The sequence below is a fragment of the Parasteatoda tepidariorum genome, chromosome 6, assembly GCF_982258835.1.
Source record: "Parasteatoda tepidariorum strain Cologne lab strain chromosome 6, Ptep-v5.0, whole genome shotgun sequence".
In the NCBI taxonomy this organism is placed as follows: Eukaryota; Metazoa; Arthropoda; class Arachnida; order Araneae; family Theridiidae; genus Parasteatoda; species Parasteatoda tepidariorum.
In genome coordinates this window covers 65,490,662-65,513,289 of record NC_141760.1, presented here as the reverse complement: position 1 = coordinate 65,513,289, position 22,628 = coordinate 65,490,662, and the positions used below count along the sequence as shown (strand labels likewise).

The 22,628-nt window shown below is 29.7% G+C and overlaps 1 protein-coding gene across 1 annotated transcript in view; it reads left to right on the top strand.

Moving 5' to 3' along the window:
• Positions 1–1,566: 1,566 nt before the first annotated feature.
• LOC107439548 (acetylcholine receptor subunit alpha-like) overlaps positions 1,567–22,628 on the top strand; it is a 60,249-nt gene continuing 39,187 nt past the window's right edge. The window contains exon 1 of the mRNA XM_016052182.5: positions 1,567–2,180. Coding sequence (XP_015907668.1) covers positions 1,764–2,180 — 417 coding nt within the window. The 5' untranslated portion in view covers positions 1,567–1,763. The remainder of the gene's footprint in view (positions 2,181–22,628) is intronic.

The window sequence follows — 22,628 nt, the reverse complement described above, 5'->3', positions numbered from 1 at the left end:
TTTTTATTAAGTTAATTCTATATTAAAATAATCCAATTTCCAGTACAAATTATTCTACAAAAGCATACCAAAAATGTTTTTAGTGGCAAGGCATTGCCGAGCTAGATTATAATTTCTGTAATTGCCCAGAAATATGATAAAAAAATGCACATTTAACGAAATAAGCAATCTACATAGAGTTATTTTTCAAAACAAATCGGTTCTTTATTTTTAAATAATCTCAATCTCTACATAGGCAAAGAAATCGGTACAAATATAAATGAGAAAAAGAATCTATGAAAAAGAAGTTATACTCTACAAATTATACATTTAGAAACAACCCATGTCAAAAGAGATATTTTCTCGAAATGAGTAATAGGCAAATGATAATATGTAAAGAGGATTTCTGAAACAAGCAAAAGTAACGCCACCTACAGTTTGGATTCGAGTGAAAAAAATTACGATAAATGCGATTTGTTCTGAGAATATTAATTTTTCAATGGTATGCAGCATTACGAAGGAAACAATATTTCATTTCGAATTTTAAAAAAAAAAACAGCATCTTAAATCTTTTCGTAATTTATAATCGGGAAAAAATATAATAAAAATTGTATAAAATTGGTGTTTTATTTAAAATATAAGTTTTGGTTAAAAGTTTAAAAGAAATAAATAATAAAATTAAATTCTGTGCATTTAATCCATATCATCTGTAAATTTTTAACTTAAAAAACACGTCTTATTCTTGTTTACAATTAACTGAAGAATTTTCAACTTATTGTGAGTTCATTTGTCTTTATAGCTAAAAGATTCCAATTTCACTTAAAGGCGAATTTGTTTTTAAAAATCATTAATGGAAAATGCCAAAAATGTATAAAATAGATATTTTTAATTAGAATCATGCACGTCTGGCATTTATGTATGTGCTGCCGTTTTTAATGATAGTACATTAAAGCTGCTCCTAAATTTTATTTAAATATAAAGAAAGCTTTTTTCTGGAAGTCTTTAAAGCAAAAGCATTTTACAGCCTACATATTATTTATTAAAAGTATTTAAAAAAACCTATTTATTAAAAAGTACATGTTTTTCTGATTTAAAAAATAGCAAATGAACGATTGAAATTTATTTAATAAATATATATGCCATATGTTTCCTATTTCTTAATTTCTTAATCTAAATTTATCTTAATTTAAGCTTTATTAATGAATTTGTTTTGTTGCATTTAAGTTAAGTATTCTTTTATTTTATTAGAATGACCTATTTTTAAAATATAATTCGAAATGTTAAAGAAAATGATGTAAAGTTTTTTTTGTAAATATTTTATATTATCAATGTTGTTTTTAAAAATTAAATTTGATGATGCGATCAATAATCATTTTTTAAAAACTAGAAAATAACACACATTCAATAAAAAAAGAAATCCATTTGTTATAAATTACTTTTGGCGAAGCTTTTTTATTCAATCTTTATTTCCCCTCCATATTTCTCTCGTTGAGTTGCAACGGGAGAGAGAAAGAAGGAAATTAGCAGCGAGAGAGAGTAAAAGGGAGTATTCAGAGCAATGCAGCATCATTTAAGTGATCCGCCGTTGGGTGGCGCTCTTTGACAATCTTTCACACTTCCCCCCTTACGAAATGGTGGCCTGCATTGGATGGAATGTCAAAAACTGATCTCTCGAGTAACCTGTTTACTACTTAAGATTTGAGATTATAGAGGAATTAATCTAATCAAGAGAATTATTGGTGGGAAGCATCCCTTGATTTTCTTGACATCTGATCTGAAAGAAGATGCTGAGGATGAGGATCAGAGAGAGAAGAGAAAAGGGATGCTATCGACCGATTCATTCTTCCAGTCTGGTATATAACGGAGTTGAGAAAGACGTGGCAAGCCGTGTTGATGTGAACAGCATCCCGGATGAACATGCGGACGAGGGACTCTTGTGGTTGACCATTGCATCACTACGGACAACAAGATGTAAGAGGTACTGTTGGGAGATAGTGCCTTTAAGGCACAACTGGACATGGCTTTGTTATGTTTTATATGTCTTGTTACTGATAACAAAAGTCTCTGAGGCGCATCCAGCCGCCAAGAGACTGCATGATGATTTGCTCAGTGACTATAATAGACTAATTAGGCCCGTAGGCAACCATTCCCACAAAGTGACAATAAATCTAGGGCTCAAGCTCTCCCAACTCATAGATATTGTAAGTATCTAACTTTTTTTTATTTACATATTTTAGTTAATAATATTATGTTAATTATAATAATGATGATGATAATATTAATATTAATAACGATTAATTAATAATGAATAGCAATGATGATAAAAATTATAATTATGAAATCACTATTTTGGAATCTTTTTTTCTCATACAAGTTTAAATAAATGTAATAGTAATTTTAAATTTAAAATTTTCCAAGATAATGTGATAAAAATCATTTTTAACGATTCTCATTTAAGAGAAGTGGAGAAATTAGTATTAACTTTTTTTCGAGTTATTTAAATCATATATATGTGTTTTTTATTCTTTTTGCTGAAGAATATTTCTAGAAGTAGAATTGATTTATCATTAGTTTCGTAAATTTAATATTAAAAAAATATTTACCACTACAACTTATATATGGAGATTATAAAAAGATCTGAAAATACAGCGGAAAATAATGTTGTTTATTAAGATTATACATTTTCTACAAATGTGAAAAATCTGTAAAAAAATGAGCGCTGTGACATGTAATAAAAGCAATAGGGTATGGTAATTCTATCTTTTGCTTCATTTATAAATCACCTGTAAAATATATTGGAATACTATCAAAGAATATCTTAAAACGAGAGTTGCTTACATCTCTACCTGTGTCTCAAATGTAGCAGTTCTTTACGAATACTCAGTAATACATACAGAATTTTTTTTAAATGAAGGGAGACTAAATAATAATTAAATCTGACAAAATATTTATCAAGTACTGTACCTCTAAGCTTCAGATAAGCAGAGGATTTTGACTGCCAAATAAAAGTTATAACTCTCCAATGAAGTATACCTGATATGAAAACTTTTAAATACATTTTACAATATATTTTGAGTGTCGGAGATTTCATTTAGATAACTACTATTTATAATTATTTTACTGATAAATCTTATTATTAATTAAAAAAGAAGAAATTTGCTTGCAATTATACATGCTCACACTCTAGTCATTTTTAGCATATATATGTATGTCAATAATGACTAGAGTAGTAATAGTACCTGCATTTGAGGAATGTAACTTGAAATTAAATTCAACTTTATATTATTTTTATAATTTTAATTGAATAACTAAGACATTTATTTTAAAAAAATTTAAAGCATTATCGCTTAGTTTATTTTCCTTTTAGAGCTAGTCAATATGAAAAATTACTTTATTTAAACATATGTGGTTACACGGATATTTTCTTAATCACTATTTTTAAATAAAACATATCGATAACAAATAAAGAGTTCAGGAAATATTTCGAAAGACATAGTTTGAAATAAATTTGATGTGGAAGTATATGACGCGAAGGTCCAAAACACAGAAAGAAAATTGTGACGCAAATAAGGAAAAATAACAGTTCAATATTAACAAAAAATGATAAAATGTTTTGTAGAAAATGAAAAGAAATATTTAAATTTATATTTGTTCTAAGAAATCATCTGCAAAATAAAACTATGTTCTGGAAAAAACCCAACATACTTGTTGTGTAATTGCTGCAAATAATGTTGATGTTACCAATCATTTAGGCTGTTGAAAGTGACGTTTAATTCTATAAGTTCAGAAAAAAGAACATGCTGCATTATGAAAAATGTAAAAGCCTAAAATTTAAAAAAATTAAAATTAAAAAATTTAAAAGCCTAAATACAATATTATAAGTAATAAACAAATATTTTGTAGCATGTATTTTACCATTTGATTTGTTTTAAAGCATATTATTTAGAGTAGCACATCTTTCTTTGAACTTTGAGTTCCTAATTCTCACATAATTCCTTTCATTGTTAAACATAATATAAAAAATTGTTTAACGTAAAAGTAACTTTCCTAAATAGTTTTTCATATTTTCATAATCATATCAGGCATGATCACTTTTTATGATAGTATATCAGATACAATTTATTATACATGATGTATACATTTCTTTATAAAGCGATATGGGTCATTTGCCATTAAAAATATCGTAATATGCTTAGTATGGCATTTGAGTCCCAAACATATATGCAAACTTGTTTCCTTATAGTTTTTTTTCAACTTTTAAATCCTTCCAACAATTTATTTAAAGAATAGTAAATTTGTTATACTATGAATACTTTTGCTAAAAGGCTAATTTGAATGTATAAAATATCCTTTTCTACCTAATTTTTATTTGATGTTTTTTTCACCAGACATAGTTTAGAGCACCCTTTGTTCAATTTGTCTAGATAGTACTGATTTAAATACTTTAATTCATAACTGTTTTACTATATTACAAAATTGTTTTATGCTTTATATTGAACAGCACTATAGTATATGCTACTTGTACACTGTATCATTTAATTATACATTGGATTCATTTTAATTGGCCGTAATTGTTTCACTCGAAAAGCTCGTTAAAGTCTTAGGTCTAAATCAAATATTAGATTTATGTCTCAATGAATAGGATCCTTTACCAATAAACTTTTATTTAACTTTTAAAAACATCAGTATCGTAAAATATGCATGGTTTAAATTAAAAGTGATTTTCCTTTTGATAACAGCGAAATGTTTTTAAAGGAAGTTTGTTTTCAATAATTCAAAGTAATTTTTTGTTAGTTATTTAATGGCAAAATGATAATTCACTAAATATATATATATATATATATATATATATATATATATATATAATGGATCATAAGTGTTTCATTAAGTTGAATCAACAATTAATTAATGCACATTCCCCGCTTCGATCATTTATTTATACTATATTTATCTACATCCGCTGATCATTCGCTTTTAAATTATGGATTCATTTGAATCTCGGAATTTATAAAACCCAACATCAATATAAATATTAAAATCGAGAACATGTTGTACAAAATCATAAATATTAATGAATGAGAAAGGAAAAAAATGAGAGAAAGTACAGAAAAATTCAATAGAATTTACAATCGGTTATTTTCCAGCAAAAAAAATTGTTTTTCTTAAAAAAATGCATAAAAAGGTAATAAAATTACATTTGTTTTTTTACCATTATTTATTTATTTTGACAAAAAGAGCGATTAAAATTAATTTAAATTCTTAAATACTCTGAATTATATCTTAAAGTCTTTCGAAAACATAGCTTCTTAAATTGTTGAGCAAGATCATAAATAAGTTTGCGTACTTAAATATTGATACAAGCATGTGTCGTTTTCTATTTTCTATTTCAAAATAGCTAAAACTGTGATAAAAAACGATAACGGTACTTAATATTAGAAATATTTCTACTCATAAAAGAAATTAAAGAAATATCGATGGTCATTAGATTCTGAAAACTGTGCCACATGTTACATTGGCTTCCGATTCATAGGTGAAGTTTAATATCCAAACAGTCAGAGGTGGCTATGCTGTGATAAATATACACATCATTAAGCATCAGATCAAATCAGCTATTTTCGTCAAATTTCAAAATCATCTGATCAAATATAACCTCCCACTAAGTCTAAAAGCAGTATCATAGAAAAAAAGAGGAGAGATTATTATGGGTATTTGCTGGTAGATATGTTGATTGAAAAGAGATGCTACTCGGCCCAAAATTGCTCATGAGGCTGTTGTTTAACAGACTCCCTGTAAAAAATTCAATGTATTTTTTTAAAGTGTTAGTTTTCCTCTGCATTGGTTTTTTACCGTGTTTAACGAATTTGATCAAATAGAGTTTATATAAAGCATATAAACTAAACTAAACTCAGTGGCACGACATCCCATAGAGGGCCAAGGCCTACTGTGCCCATCTCAGTTTTCTTAACCTTGGGCTCTGGGGTGCAGGAGCAGATGTTCCGATCAGGTGGTCAGCTGAACGCGGAACCCTCAGTCTTTAGTTCCCAATCATGCTTGGTACTCATTTATCGACCCACTGAAGGGATGAAAGGGTGAGTCAACCTTGCCCGGCCCGAGGATCGAATCCAGGTCCTGTGGCACGGATACGCGAGGCACTACCAATATAAAGCATATATTTATAGTAAATACTTTTTGCAGGGTTATATATATTTCTTCTCAACGAAATATATCTATTTTTGTATACAACTAAATATCCATTTATTTAACTATAAAGATAGACCTAATTTAGTTTATTATTTAATATTATTAATCTTCTTTAGTTTTCATGACATTCAATAAAATTCAACCAAACATTGAAAGCCGATTAGAAAGTTGAACATTTTCATGTGTTATTAAAATCATATTATATCTAATACTAAAATTGTATGTTGCTGAATATTTTGAATCAATTTATAATTATCTCATTGAACGAGAAATGATTAATGATGATTAGTAGTGATTATGAATGATGAGTATTATTTCAATGTCAGAGTCGTGTATCAAATTTTTAACGAATTTTGAAATTAAAATTAGTTAATTTTAGTTAAATAAAGATTTAGGTATGAATAATATTAATGTAAAATTATTCAACAAAATATACACGTTAATAAAATAGTTTGTATTATGTCTTTCCCTTTGAAAAGGTATCTTAAGAATTTCTTTAGAAATATGCGAATATTTTAAAAATTTTCTCTTAAATTATTTGCAGATGTTTTGTAGACATTTTATAGTCATTTTGAAAATTTAACTCTTAAATATTTTCTGACTTTTTGAAACTATCTCTCTCCCAGATATTGTGAAATAACAAAAAAAGTGAAATTTGTCTTCAAATATTCTTTAGATTAAACATGACTTAAACATTTAGAAAAAGTAATACGTTTTTCATAGGTGTATAAGTTAATTTTCTATTTTTTGATTTCCCAACTACAGATGTAATTAACATATAGAGCGAAAAGATGAAACTTTCCATATTGCATTAAAACAAATCTGATGATAATTAAGCCATAGTATTTTCTGAGATTCTGAAAAATACACGCATTTACTAGTGCATTTAATGTAACGAAAAAGGTTAGAAACGCAATATAAAATAGATATTTTAATGTAAATTGCATGATATGTTTGAAACTATGCACATGTTTTTTTTTAAAAAAAAAAATGAAAATTGGTATGTGTACTAATGTTTCAAGCCTTGAAAAGAAAACAAATTCGAAAGATATTTACCCTACTTTTTAAACTTGTATTTTCACAAAAAATTTAAAATTCATTGTTAATCTTTTCTGTAGAAAATAAACTTTAAAAAAAATCTAAGGCTATTTGTCCTAGTTTTTAAGCCCAATTTTGCAAAAAAATCTATATACGTAGAAATATTATTCGTTCCGAAGATTTAATTTTGATTAAATTAAGAAAACGTAACTGAATAAGTGGTGAACACTTCATGAAGCCACCTTAGTGTCTTTCAACTGAGTACATACTTTAGTCGAAAGGTCTAATTTGTCAATCTCATGACCAGTTGAACGGTGGTTTAAATCCCAGCTTTGGCATTACAATAATTCTTTCATTCCTTCTACATAACATGTGTTTACAGCATCCAACACTCCGTCATTGGTGTCCCTGGACTATTAGAATACGAAACTCTCATGCAGGCATGGATGTCAACTCCAAATAGTTACTTAACACATAAAAATTTAGTATTTTCTATCTCTTATGATAGAGATCAGACTTCGAAAAATCTTTTAAGAATTTTGCTGAGATTTTAGAGAATTTTTTTTTTCTGTAAAAATTAAAATCTGTTGAAAATTTGATGAAAGAATAAGCTTAAAGAATGGGTCAAATACCTTCAGATTTTCTTAAGAATTTTTCTCTTTTTTTTCTTCTCCTTTTCTTTTATAAAGAAATTTATAGATTAATTTTAGTTGGGTCATTTTTCGTGTTTTGGATCATCATTCGTTTAAAAAATCGACATATTTTAGATTTGAAAATGAAAAAAAAAATCACTTATTTAATTTTAATTATAAAATAAAGGTGGTGATCCAAACTAATAATAAATTTAATCATATATTATTATCTAACATAACCTTGGAAAAATAGCTGAATATGTTTCATAACGGTGGCAGCGGTAGTGAAATAATTAAAATAAGAAATGAACTCATGTATTATATGATACAAATTTGCTGTGTTCTCTAGAAAAACTAAAGGAAATAGTTTACGGATACCTGGATTTTAATAGTTGACGTTTTATAATTATGCGTCCCTATCATATTTCTGTTTACTTCTGTACGATTATATTTGTAGTATGACTGGATAATATTTAATGTAGTACTAAAGTTTTGCTTCATCCCAATAAAAAAATTTTGAACAAAGATTTATGGTTACGTTTTGAGTTTTTTTTTGTTATATCGTAAATTTAATTAGAAAAAAAAAAATTTCTATTCGATTCCAAGTCTTTTATCTTAGTTTTAATTCTGTAATTCGATAAAAGAGTTTCGGTCATACTTTTATTTACTACAGTTTATTTCATTCTACATTTTGTTATATGATAAAGTCTACACGTCTATATACTTATTCAATTGTCATTTTGCTCCGCTTTAATCGAAAACCCCTACATCAAAAAACTGGTCACTTGTTTAGCACAGCAGCTGACAGACACCCTTTCAAACAGAGAAAAGCATGTCTTAAAGTGTGCAACGCCTTTATCAGCTACACAACTCTCGTTTCATACTCTCGTCTGCATTTCATACTCCTTACCAGAGTCCTTATAAATCCAGTGATCTCACCCATTCTTGCAGCAAAGGCATTCTTAAGCTCATCGATGGTCGTCGGAGCAGGTTTTTAATCTGAAATTGAGAGTCCGAGGTCATCCCATACGTGTTTAACCCTTTCGCGCCGACTGTCACAAATACGTGCCAGCATAAAACCGTATCAACCAGGGTAAAAAGATAAAACTGGTAATCAAAGTAATTCTTTAGCAGTTTATTTGTGGGCGGAGTTTTAATTGTTTGATTTATTTAATTCAACATTACTTTGTTCAAAATAAAAGTATTTAGTTATACTTTGAATTAACATCATACCTGCCAACTCTTCCGGATTTTCCCGAAGATTTTATTTTCATATTTAAAGTGGTAGTAAATATATACTATTTTTTCTTTTATAAACTTAATTTTTAAATGATTTTGATCACCACTATTCTTACAAAAATGAAGCACATATATTAATATGCGTTACTATCATGGTTGTCAACTTAAGTTTTTTCAAATACAACGTATTTGTTTGCTTAAAATTGAAGTTTTAATTCCATTTTAATACCACTGGGAAAAATGATAATGGAAGGGATTAAAAGTTGGCAGGTATGTAACATTGATTATATATAATATATGATTAAACTAACAATTAAAGCAAAGTAAGTCTGTCAAATTAGAAACGACAACATTTAAGTTACCGTTTTTTATTTAATTACGTCCTGATCGTGATTTTGAACGAATGCTTTTCTGAATCATCCGTCCCCAAGGGGTTAATGGGATTAAGGTCAGGGAACATCCTAAGCCACTCCAATCATTGAATATCCTCCAATTGGAGGGATTCTTCCAGCAACTAGATCTTTGTGAACAAGCGTTATCGTCTGTAAAGATTAAATTTGGTCCATTTGCTTCACCGAAAAGTCTCACACAGGTTGCAAGGATCTTGCTCCTGTACTTGTCAGAGTACCTCAATCTATCATATGAAGACTGGCAAGACAGTCCACAATGATGCCTGCCCTGATCATCAGACCACCTTGGCTGTGGTGATCCTTATCCACAGTGTTTGAAGGTCAATGTGCACTACTAGGTTCTCTCCAGGTGAGAACGTCTCGACTAACTGTTCAGACTGAATCATGACTCATCACTGAAGAGAACCAATTCCGATCATCTTCCGACCAAGCTAGACGGTAATTTTTGTGGTTGACAGTCCAATGGAAGCAGGCTAAAAGGCATATGGCACACATGGCACCTGCATTAAGTCTCTGAGGGACTGTTATCTACGAAATGGAGATTTCCGTTGCATTATACAGGTTGCGAGACAGTTGTGTCGTTGTCGTGGACTTATACCTTTTGGCTAGAAGTCTCAAATATCGATCTTGAGCAGGCTTTGTTGCCCTTTTGTGGCCTTGATAAGGTTTGCAGGCCTGTCTCTGTGAACTATTTACACAGAGTGGATACTACATTTCTTGAAACCCTGAAGTCTCTATAAATGGTAACCTGCGATTGGCCCACCTCGAGTCTTTCAACTATCCACAGTTTTAAGGCATCGTCTAAGCGATGATGGCTGGCCATACTAACGATGGATCAACAATATAATTCAGAAAACAAGAATTGGACTAAGTTATGTTTCAAAACGTCCTAATGCTACCGGGTTTGGCGAGAAAATGAGATACCTCCACACAAGCGCGATCACAACGTCACTGCCTTGCAACGTCACGGCCTCTGCGTGACATAGGTTCCAGGAAGAGCTTAGCTATGATCTGATACGATTTTTGCACATAGGTGTTACTTAATTTGTTCCTTTCTTTAAAAAAAATCTGTCCCTCGTTTTATAATTTTTTTCATCAGAGTATAATTGGAAGGTTCAACAAACATACTGCGAGTACAGAAGTAAATGAAGAATAGTTAGAAAGTATCCACTTTTTAAATGTTTCTACATTTTTTTTCTCGTTCATCAATTATAAGGGTTTAACCTCTAAAAATTTTTGCTATCTTTTGCTTTAAAATCGAGTATTTCTTCCGTAATATAATTTTGAGAAAATCTAATAGTGAGAAATCATATTTTTTTAAATGGTTATCAGTAGAATTATTGAGATAGATTATTGTTACAGATTTCTGTCAGTTGCAGACATCTTTGTTTTTGATGAATAATATTTATCAAAATACTAAGTCTCTACCCTGAAATATATATATTTTTTAAATATGGGATCAACGACTTCGAGGTTTCTGAGGAAATTTCCACCTTTATTGGTTAAATATTAGTTTCTTTTTAGCTTGGTGTTACGCATACTTTCCAGCATCAATTATAAAATGCACCTAGTGCATATTATCGTATTTTTATACCATTCAGTTTGGTGCTATTTATCTACATCTATATATCTGTTTGTATCTAACCATCTATAACTATCCATCATTTTTATCAATCTATCTATAACTATCAGTATCTTTATGTGTATATTTACATCGATATCTATCTAACATCGAATTGAATGTAAGATTTAATGCCACAAAATCCGAAAGTGGATATGATGCTCCAAACAATAAGTTAAAGCAAATCAAAAGATAAAATGCAAGTTACAATTTCATCTTTATAGAATAAATGAAGGTAATAATACAGTTAGTCATGAGACAAGTATATTTAAAGGCAAATAACATTCGATAAAACGCGTAATTACATAAAAAATTCGATATAGATAAAACGGCAAATTGGTAATAAATGAAAACGGAAAAAAATCATATGAAACAATTATATACAATATTAAATACCAATAGCTCGCAGAAATGAGAAAATGTTAGGAAGATGAATTTCACCTAACAAATTCTTCATACATAACACAGTGCTATAAAAAAACGTAGCACGATGTCGGTTAAAATAGGGAGAAATGGTTAAAATGTGATGAAGCGTAAGTAAAACGTTACAACATGTCGCATTTGGGAGGAGGTTCTCAGAACAACAGATGAAGATGGGTGAGTCGAATTTGGCCGATTTTGTGACGATTAAGCTTTACATCTGCATCACGTAGACGCAATACAGGTAAGTGGTCTAGATCAGATTTGATGTTATATAGTTTATTTTCAGTTTGAAGATTCCAATGTTGTTGTCAAAGGGACTTTATAAGCTGTCGAACATGTAGCTTAAAGTCTCCGAATGGTACAAATTTTGTAAAGACAGCAGTAGCAGATCGTGCTGCAGAGTCTGCCAATGCATTTTCAGGTATACTGACATGACTCGGTGCCCAACAAAATAAAATGCTTTGTGAAGTGTGATTAGCATATAACTAAAGAAACATAACATTGAATGAGTATAGCGGCTAAAATTTAGCTATCTGGCGTAAAAAGCTTACACTATCCGAGTATATAGAATACTTTCATGCAGAGCATGAAGAAATCAGTCACAGTGCCAAGAGAAGGGCAATAGCAGCTTCAGCAGAGGAGACGGGTCCAATATTTGGGATCTTGAAGCTATAAGTATCATCAGTGATGATGATGCCTCATCCTAAGTATGCCGCAGATTTTGAAACACCGACAGTAAAAACAGGCACATACTCAAAATATTGGTGACAAGTAGTAGTGAATAGTTGTTGATGAATAATGGGTGCAAGGTTCGATTTACTGTAAATTGTAAAATGGGAATAAAACATCTATCTACATCGATACAGCATTTAAAATAAATGATCATTGGACAGATAATTGATAATTTGACAGCAAATTTGGACAATGTTGTACGTGGTACAAACGTCTTATATGACAAAACATAAGATATAAACTTCTAATACGATGAGTAGAATTAGTTTCTAAAATAACAATTTTATTATGTTTTTTCATATATGAAGCTTATTCCCCATATCTACAATACAATATTGTTTTAATTTGCCTGTTTAGTCTGTTTGCAAATTAAATAAACTTCTTTAAAACCCAAAACAGCCTTCCAAATGCAATCACAGTATTGCTCCCAGGCATTAGGAATCAATGCAGGAAATCTAATACTCATATCTTAGTCCTTTAGATCTTAAAACCAAGGAAACTTCCCTAGTTGTAATTAATACTTCAGCCAGAAGTGACAAGTAATTAAAACTTTTCGTGACAGCAACTTTAGCAGTGTAACCCTTTTCCCAAACTCGACTGAACACAACAAATTCGATTAATCGGCTTAGCACGCAGGATCAAACACAGACTTATGCGTTTATTGCACAGAAAGAATGGCTTATTTGGTCGACAAGATCTCAGCGCAAAAAAAAAGTGATTGCTTTTAGTTGCCTGAAATGAAACATAATACCCAGGATGCTCGTTGGTTTCAATTGCTGGCATGGGAATTTCGAGTACTTCTAGCACGTAAGTGCTTTATTTGAATTGAAATGTTATACAGAAGAATAAGTTGTTTGGCTCTATATATTGGGGATTCTTTATTTTTATTAAAATTAAGACTGTCTGTAAAAATCAGAATTAAAATATTCTCTAAAAATTAATATTTAAGTAAGATATGCATTGTTGCTGACTATAAAAAATATGATTATTCTTTTTCCTTGTTACGTATTATTTTTCACTGAATAACTAATATTGAAATTATTATTCATTTGATGGAATTAATGAATTATAATTTCCATAAAAATAAAAATTTTGGTAATTTTTTTTAGTATCTTTTAAAATAAGTAACTAAATTATTTAAAAAAACTACAAATATTTCTCTAGCAAAATAATCGCAATTTTTTTATTCAACTCGGGACTTATTTTCTCTTTTATATTACCAAATCATTAGCTATTTTTTCATACTTTTAAAAGTCTGCTAAATACATGTTGAACTGAATGTATGGTTTAATGGTACAGGGTCCAAAAAAGATATGCTGCATCAAGCAAACGGTTTATAAAGCGAATCAAATCATACCTACTACAAATTATCTTGCTGAAATAAATGAAATTATTAAAACTGCATGAATAAATGCTTTCATAAGCATGTAGAATAAATGCTTTCAAAAATGAATAAAATCAGATGAAAATGCAGATACATCGCATTAAAAGGATTTAATTTTGTTTAGGAATGTTAGTTTCGAGTTGATTTAAATTAAATATTTTGTAACATAAGAGTCAGAAGCAATTGTATTTCACTCAGCACCGACAAAATTTAATTATTCTTTAGTCATTCTTCCTTGTCTTTTAAAAACTACAGCTCAAGAAGATTGTGATATAGGTATCGTTTTAAAATAAACTCAATACGAAGATTTTTTACTTTTACTGAAGAACAAGAACAATTTTAACAAGTTTTTTTTTTAAAAAAAAAACTATTTTGGGTTTTTGTTTCATTTTTGATAAATATTTACGAATTATTTTTAACTGAAAACTTTGAATATGGAACATTTCATCATGTATTTACGCTGAACTACTTTTAGCCAATTTTAACGAAATATAATAGCAGCGAAAGATCTATTTGACTGGTGATTACTCTTTTTACGACAAGAGCATTTTTTAAAGTTACAATTGTCCTGAAAAATTTTTTAGAATAAAATTTATAAAAATTAAAGAAATAGAATGAAATTTTTATTTATGTGAAAAATTGAGGCCTTTTAAAAAAATTTGTAAGAGGCTAGTTGCTTTGACTTTCTGAGAAAGATTAAAAATTTGCTTTCGCAATACTGACTACGTGACAGATTGATAAAAATCTGTCAATAATATATATATATATATATATATATATATATGTGTGTGTGTGTGTGTGTGTAATTGGTTGTAAGTTAGCCATTGTTTGAAATTTTACTGTCAATTATTCAATTATCACATTTTTTAAATATAACATCATTGATAATTTCTGATCTGCATTACTAAATTTATACTTTTAAAGTTGTCTGATACAACACGCTTTTTATTTTATTTATAATATTTATTTTAAAACACGTTAAGGAGAATTATTTATTTAAAATCAAGGGTAATTGAAAAGAAAAAAAAGTATTCATTTATTTAAAAGCGAAATTAATGAGAATGTGGTAATAATTTGTTTAGTAGAAACGTATAAAATCACCATATTATTATTGATGCTAATGATGCTTGATTAATTTAGGTAATAAATGCATACTGAAATAAAAGATATTAGATATGCCCTAGAAAGCAAAAGTAATGGAGTAAAGATATTTACTTGTCGCGAAAAATCATAAGACAATCTCAAAAAAATAATGGAGCAAATATACTTATTGATTTTGCTAAGCAGTAAAAAATCCCATTATAATTGACACTAATTCATTTTAATATTGAAAATATGTAAATTATATTAATTGAAATAAAATAAATAAGCTATGTGCTAAGAAGCAAAATTAAAGGAACAAAGGTTAATAGGAAAACTCGGTTAGGAAAACCGTTGAAAATTGCCATTCACAGATAACGCTTAATTATTGCGTACTAATGAAGGTAATATGGTAATGGGTGCAGTTTTGACAAGAATACTACAATTGGTTTTCCGTAGTTTCTTAGCCTTTACAGCCACAACTTATAAATATTTTAACAGTAAATTAAAGGTAAGATAGAAAAATGATCATGATCCAAAATTCTTATCAAGGTCTAATACGAATTCTATTTTTAAAAAAAAATCGGTTTTAATTGGCTGTTATTAACAAATATATTTTTCACAAAACTTGAATGTTGAAAGGTTATGAAGTACCAAATATACTAATACAGATATAAAATATTATACTGATATATTTGGTTTTTTAAAACAGTACCAATGCTAAGCAGTTTTAATACCGATACTTTGGAAAGAAGTATTTTACGGTCCTTTCGAAGGGATGGGTAATAGAGAAAATTACTTGATAGAGGTAAATTTTGACTATAATGAGTTGGGTGTGTGCAATAGCATCATAACAAGTGATGCTAAATAAATTTTTATCTTTATTCTAATGGGATAAACTACAAAAAAACGAGAAATGCTTGCTTCAATAACGTAAAGAAACCGAAAAGGGCAACAAACATTATTAAGTAAAAAAATTTTTTTTTAATTAGTTCAGCTACATTTATTGAAAAATTTAGTGGAAGAACCAGGTTAGTGACACTTTCAGAGAGCAAAAGAAGTTGTATTCAAATTATTTTACTACCAATTTATTTGAAAGCGAGACTAATAATTCTTTGCGTTATTTTATTTACCATTGCTAATTTATAATATAATTCAAGCAAGCATACTAAAATCTGTTGTGATTAAATATGTTTACATTAAAGTGAAGGAAAAACAGACACATATTGATCGATCAACATTTCATATTATTAAACATTCCATATTGATACAAATATTTTTTGTTATTTTCTCGGATTCATTGATTGTCCAAAAAAATGTCTCTTACCTGGTTCTTCCATCAAACTCTTTAGTTGTGTCGGTATATGCTTTTTAGTTTTGTGGACGATTTCGCAATATTTCTCACTACTGATTTATTTAATATTTAATTCACCCCGTGCCTAGAAAATGTATTCAGCTTGTGGTTTTTATAAAGTGCAATAGCTAGAAGGGTTTCCTTTCTTATCTCCCAGAAAAATCAAATCAGCTTTATCAGTACATTAAATCCTACATTATGAAAAAGGGATATATTTAATTACATACAAATTAATAATATCACAACAAATTATAGTCTAATCTGAAAACCACATTTATTCCTAAAACACATGCATTCACAATTGAAATAGTATACTCATACACGTTTAATAATACTAATTTTTGAGCAAAATGCATACTATTAAAAATGATGTGAAGGGAGAAATGAGTGAGAGATTTTCGTTGGCTGCCGAACCTAGGACCTCCAGAATCGTAGTAGAATTCAGTTGAGTTGAGTTGAGTTGAATGCAGGGTTTAATGGCACAAGGTCCAAAAAAGGACATGCTGCTCCAAACAAACGGTTTTCTTTCCTAACAAATGTAAGATAAAGCTTATTTGTTTTGCCAAAATTACATTATATTGTTAAAACTATACATGACACGCAACGCATTCAGAAGTCAATAAAATCAGACAAAGGTGTAAATTGATTAAAATTGCATAAAACAGGTTAAAACGGTTCGTTGTAATAAAATACAATGCGAATAAAATTGGGTAAAAGCAATTAAATACAATGAAAAATACCAATCGTGCGCAGAAATGCAAAAACGTTGGGATGATGAGCTTTATTTATCAAATCTTTTTGGCATAAAATTGAATTACCAAAAAAGGTAAGACGATGACGGTTAAAACATGGGCAAGAAATTAAAATGTGATTCATGGTGAGTGAAACGTTGCAAGTATTGCAATGAGGAGGGGGTTCACCAAACAGCAAGTGAAGATGGCGCCTATCGAGAGTGACCGATTCGCAGACGAGTGAGCTTGACTTCTGCCCTACGATTACGTAACACAGGCAATGGATCGGAATCAGTTTCGTAGTAGAATTCCTTAACCATCATAGTTATGCTCCACAGTCAAGCATGAGTTTAAAGGTCTCATAGCGGCCACCGCAATGACCCTGACATACTAATTTGCAATTTCAATGTTACAATTGATTGGAATTTGGATTGCAATTTGGAAAATATGGCCACAATAGCTTAGTCAGGAGATCAGTAATTTCAATTTAACTTTTTGCTTACTTCTCCATATCTTAAAAACTTATAATCGGATGGAAATAAAGTCTCTAAACTCTCCCTGGTCTGGGTTGTGCTACTATGGTGGTTGTAGCTTACTACTTCAAAGCTCCTTAGTTCGAATTCTTAAAGCAGCCAACTGATATCTCTCCCACACATTTGTGCATTCGCGTCAGTAGGACTATGTATTTTGCAAAGACAAATAAGTATATGCTCTTTCAATTTTGAATGCATGGGCTTTTAAATTTGACTATTATTTGTTTTGGAGTTATTTTGAAATTTTTTTGTTCAATTTTGAGAAACAATTTTTCTTGGTGTATAAAGTGTAAAATAAATAATAAGCTGAAAAATAAAATGAAGTGAGAAATAAAATAAGGTGAAAAATAAAACCTTGCTTCTTATATCAAGTTTGAGAATTATAGTATAATCAAATAGAATTGTATAATAAAGTTTAAGAAATACAGTAATATGGATCACTTTAGCACCATATTAAGTTTGCAAGAAATTTAAACAATAGTAAGGTTCACAACGCTCAATTTGTTTTCAGAGTGCAGTGTTTTAGTATGCTAACTCCTATTATAAAGGTAAGTGGATGTTAATGCATATGCTGAAGTATTTTATTCTGTATTTCAACCGTAATAAATATTAAAAAGTTTTATGTTCTAAATTATCATTTTTGAGATAATAACAAATTTACTCTTATCACAGAATTAGCATTTCTTACATTTTTTTAAAATAAAATGAATACCGAAAAAAAATAATTATAAGATATAAATTTGTTTTATTAAACCACTATAAAACTAAAATCAAATTTACGCTATTTAATTCATTAATTTACTATTCAATGCATCAGAAAAGATTTTAATTCTCAATAACATTACATATATTCAAGTCATGAATTACATCTTAGCATTTTTCCAGAAAGATATAGGAAACTCTTGCTTTTTCGACTCAAAATAACCAAAGGGAATGCCTGTAAATCAGTTTTATTATATTTCTGTCTTAAAATGGCCACAAAAAAAGCATTTTCAGCCATTATTGTGAATATTTGACACTGCCATATATTTTTCATTTTTATGCCGGATTTTGAAGTATTACCATTAACTTATTCCCCCGAAGGCAAACTCTTACAAAAAATATATATATATTTCGAGATGTAAATCTTTTGAAAAGCCAACTTTAAAGAGATAGAACAGTAAGGAAGAGATGGGGTCAAGGAAGTTTTCGCTTTTAAGCTAAATCATGTCTGATTTAAGAGTTCTTGGCTAGAATATTAAAGTTTTTCCTTCTCGTTGTTTATAATGAATAGATATATTCTAATCTATTATCTTTATTTCATAGTATTAAATTATTTAAAAGGTAGCAACACAGTAGAATTCCGTAAAAAGAGTTCTTTGGTGTATTTTGCAATGATTGTAAGAAACTTAATATATTTTTTTCTATCTTATTGTACACATTTTAATTTTTATTTAATCATAAATATAAAAAATTAAAAAATTAGTACTTACATGATAGAATGTTTATAACTTATTTTTTATGCTATCATAACTTGCTGTACTCATAAATTGAAAAAGAAATATTTCAAATTTGATTCCGTTTTGATCTTTCTAAACTAAATAATAGTTAAAAAAAAAAAAAAAAAAAAAAAAAAAAACTTTTTCATAAAAGAGTGGTGTTTTGAAAAATTAAATAAAAAAAATGGCCTAAAGTAAGTTGCATTCTCGTTGTTAACCCAAAACCTGTCAATCCAACAAAATTCTATAGCGTAAGTTGTTGTTAATTTACGTCACACTTGAGCTGCACAGTGGGCTATTGGCGGCGGTCTGGGAAACATCCCTGAGGATGATCCGAGGACATGCCATCACAATTTTGATCCTCTGCAGAAGGGATGGCACCCCCCGCTTCGGTAGCCCGACAACCTGCACGTCAAGTCGAGCACTTTAAGGTAGAACAGTTTAACGAGGCAGTTATACCGCACACCCTTGGTCCCTACGCCAGTGATGCTTGACTTCGGTGATCTGCTGGAAAACCGTGTCTTAACGATTAGTTCACTGCGGGGCGTAAGGAAAACTATATTTACTGTGAAAATTGGATCAAAATTTGAAGTAAATCGGTTGAAAATTGTATTAGTTAGAAGTACAGAAAGTAAAAGTAACATAGTTTCGAGAAAACTACGTTCAAGTTTTGTGATGAATAATCTATATAAATAAAGTTTTGCAAATAACTATAATGCATAAATATCAGGCCCATACGATGTTTATTTTCCTTTTGTTTCAGCAGTTTGGTTTCAATACTAGTCTAGCCCTTTTTCTTGCCGATTTACCCTCATATAACTCCTCATATGTTTTTAAAGTGGCAGCCAAAATTCTGATATCATCTTCAATTTGAACATATTCTCTGGCTGCTGGACCTACTTTTATTTATTACTGTTCGCAACTATCAATAATCTTTTGCAACCTTCATTAAACTTTATTACAGCTAAAGAAGTTGCAATTTCAACTATTTATATTTAAATACCATTCATTCATTTTCTAATATACTTCAAATAAATTACTTCAAAATGATAACAATAATTAAAAAAGATAACTATTTTACTAAAAATACTTTGATAAGTGTGAGAAAATTCATTAATCAACTGAACGAGTAAGTTCCATTGTTCAGACATGTCACAAAACGTCTTGAATCGAGCTTTAGAAAAATGTAACTTTTACTCTTTTATGAAAATTAAGTCAATATTTTGGTGCAATAATCTTAAAAGGATAAACTATAGAAAAATTACAATAAAATATTTTTCATTTTTTTAAAAGATTTTACTGTGTCCTCCCTTGAATGTTAAAAGTCATAATCGGTTGATAATATTTTTCTTTTATATTCAACTTACAAATTGCCTTATACTTACCCTTCAAAATTTGAGGTTTGTGCAAATTCTTTTCCTTTTGCACTGGTCTCAAACTTGTTCAAGATCAACCAACTAGCTTCAATCTTGTTCAAAATCTTGATTCAATACATGAATAGGGACTGAAAATTTCGTCTCAACATGAAAACAAGCAGAAATCGTTACGTCATCGAGCCAGTTGAGCCACAACCGTGGATACGAAGATCGAGGCAAATCTTTCAATGATTTCGAGCGAGTTAAGAGTTGTCACACATCAACCATTGTCTATTTGTATTCATTTTGACAACAATGATTTTTTTTCTATTTAATAATCCAAACTCTCATTCTTTTAAAGTTATAACCTATTTTGTTTATAAACATTTAAAATACTGATCAAAGAACCAACAACAGTTTATCATATAATGTGACCGGAAAATTCTAAGAAACACACATCATCCCTTCTTTTCTTTCAAACTGGTCGTCAGGCAAGCCTAAACTATCACGCGATGTAAATAACAACAAAAAAAAGTCTCCAAGCACGCCACTTCAGTTTTCTGCTCGATGATAAATGTCAAATGCCGTGCAGAAACCAACAAAACCTCCAAAAAAACACAGCCCAAGAAAACACTATTGCTTTTTATCAAGAACACATCCCAACGATTGGTTCTCGAAACTTCCAGTATCTTTTTTTCATTTTTTGTGTGTTTATCCCAATACACAACAAATTTTTCCTTATTTCAACCAGCTACAGAATATTTGTCCATTTCTGCGTCTCTCACTTCACAACCACTTGACATGACGAATTACTGTTCTCGGTGGTTGAAGCCTCGCCGCTGTTTCTGTTCTTCCTCAACGCAGGAACTATCATTTCTTTAGTTTTGTGCCACCGCCTCTTGAGCACCCTCATCTGATGCCTGCATTTGAAATGTGCCAGGAAAATCGCGATATGTGGAAAGTGATCGTGAAGATGAGGGTCTAAGATAGATGGTGTGTAGGGTTCTCCCACTTTTTTTTCTCCTGCTTGTCGTTGTTTTGTTTTAACAAAAAGACAGCAGAGTTTGCGATTTTCTTTTCAAATGGAGTTCTTCATCTTTTTGTTTACTGGGTGAATGGAAACAATGTTTTGGTATCGTTTTAAAGAGATTGTGAGTTTGCTTGTTCTATTGTTTGTATAGCAGGAAGAAAATTATAAAAAGAAGTATATGCAAACATAAAGATTAAAATACAGTCAAACCCCGCTATAGTGAACCTTCAAGGGAGCGAAATTTCAGTTTACTATAACCGTGAGTTCACTATATCCGTTCCGCAAACAATTTTAACTAATGGTTCCAAATTCCTTCTTTTTATTATGCATTGTTTAAATAAATTACCAATAAAATGAATTACAAAAATGACTGATAAATAATACGTAATAACAAAAAATGTGTTGACTTTTATTACTCTTCGTCTTGTGCACACAAAAAAAAGAAAAATTAGTTATCTTTTGCTGATGCAGGGAAAAATTTGACCATACATCTACCTGGGTAGGCCTTTGTTTAGGGATGGAAAAGTGAGATAAAACAAGCAAACAAGAAAAAATGCTTATCGCTACATTCCATTCTATAGATGGTTTTAAAAATCAGTATAAGTATTTATTTTGAAGTAGACAATTCAAAATTATTTAAAAAATGAAGAAAAATCAGTCGAGGACAGAAAAAAGTTCATAATATCCAACTTCCTCATTTTTTTTAGTTCACTATATCGACAATAAATAACATTATACGTATAAGGCAAGGCACGGGATCGAACATTTCGTTCACTGTATCCGGGAGTTCACTATAGCGAAGCTTGACTGCAATTATTCTTTTCTCATTAAATAACATTGAAAATATTTATGATAGAACGTAAAACATTCCGGCAACAGCAAGTTGTGGCTCAGAGGGGACCATGGTGATTAAGGCTTCACAATTTCGTGACCAAGGGTATATTTGTGGCAAAGTGGTCAGCATTACCTGCCTTTATTTCCCATCTGCTTGAAGCTGGGTTATCTTCAAGCCGCAACTGTGGATCGAATCCCAGCTCTTAACATTGACAGTTCAATGTCTTAACCACTGAACTCTAGCGGATCATTCTCGGTGCAATGAATGTATAAAATTGTAGATCAGAAAAAATATGGGTATGAATTATTTTTAAACAAGCTTTTATTTTTAACTTAGAAAGAATTTAATGCTTGCCAAACATTCTCATTGTATCAGTTTTCTCACGTGGAGCTAATGGTGCGAGCTCAAAATCTTTGAAGCGGTTGAAATTTTTGTGTACTTAAAGAGTTAAAAAGTTTTAATCTGTTTTAGATGCAAAAGTGGAGATACTACCTCAAAGTCGTTTTTGATTTTGAGTTAAATAAACAATTTATTTACAAAATTTCATTTGTAATAGAAAATATTGCTTTTTAG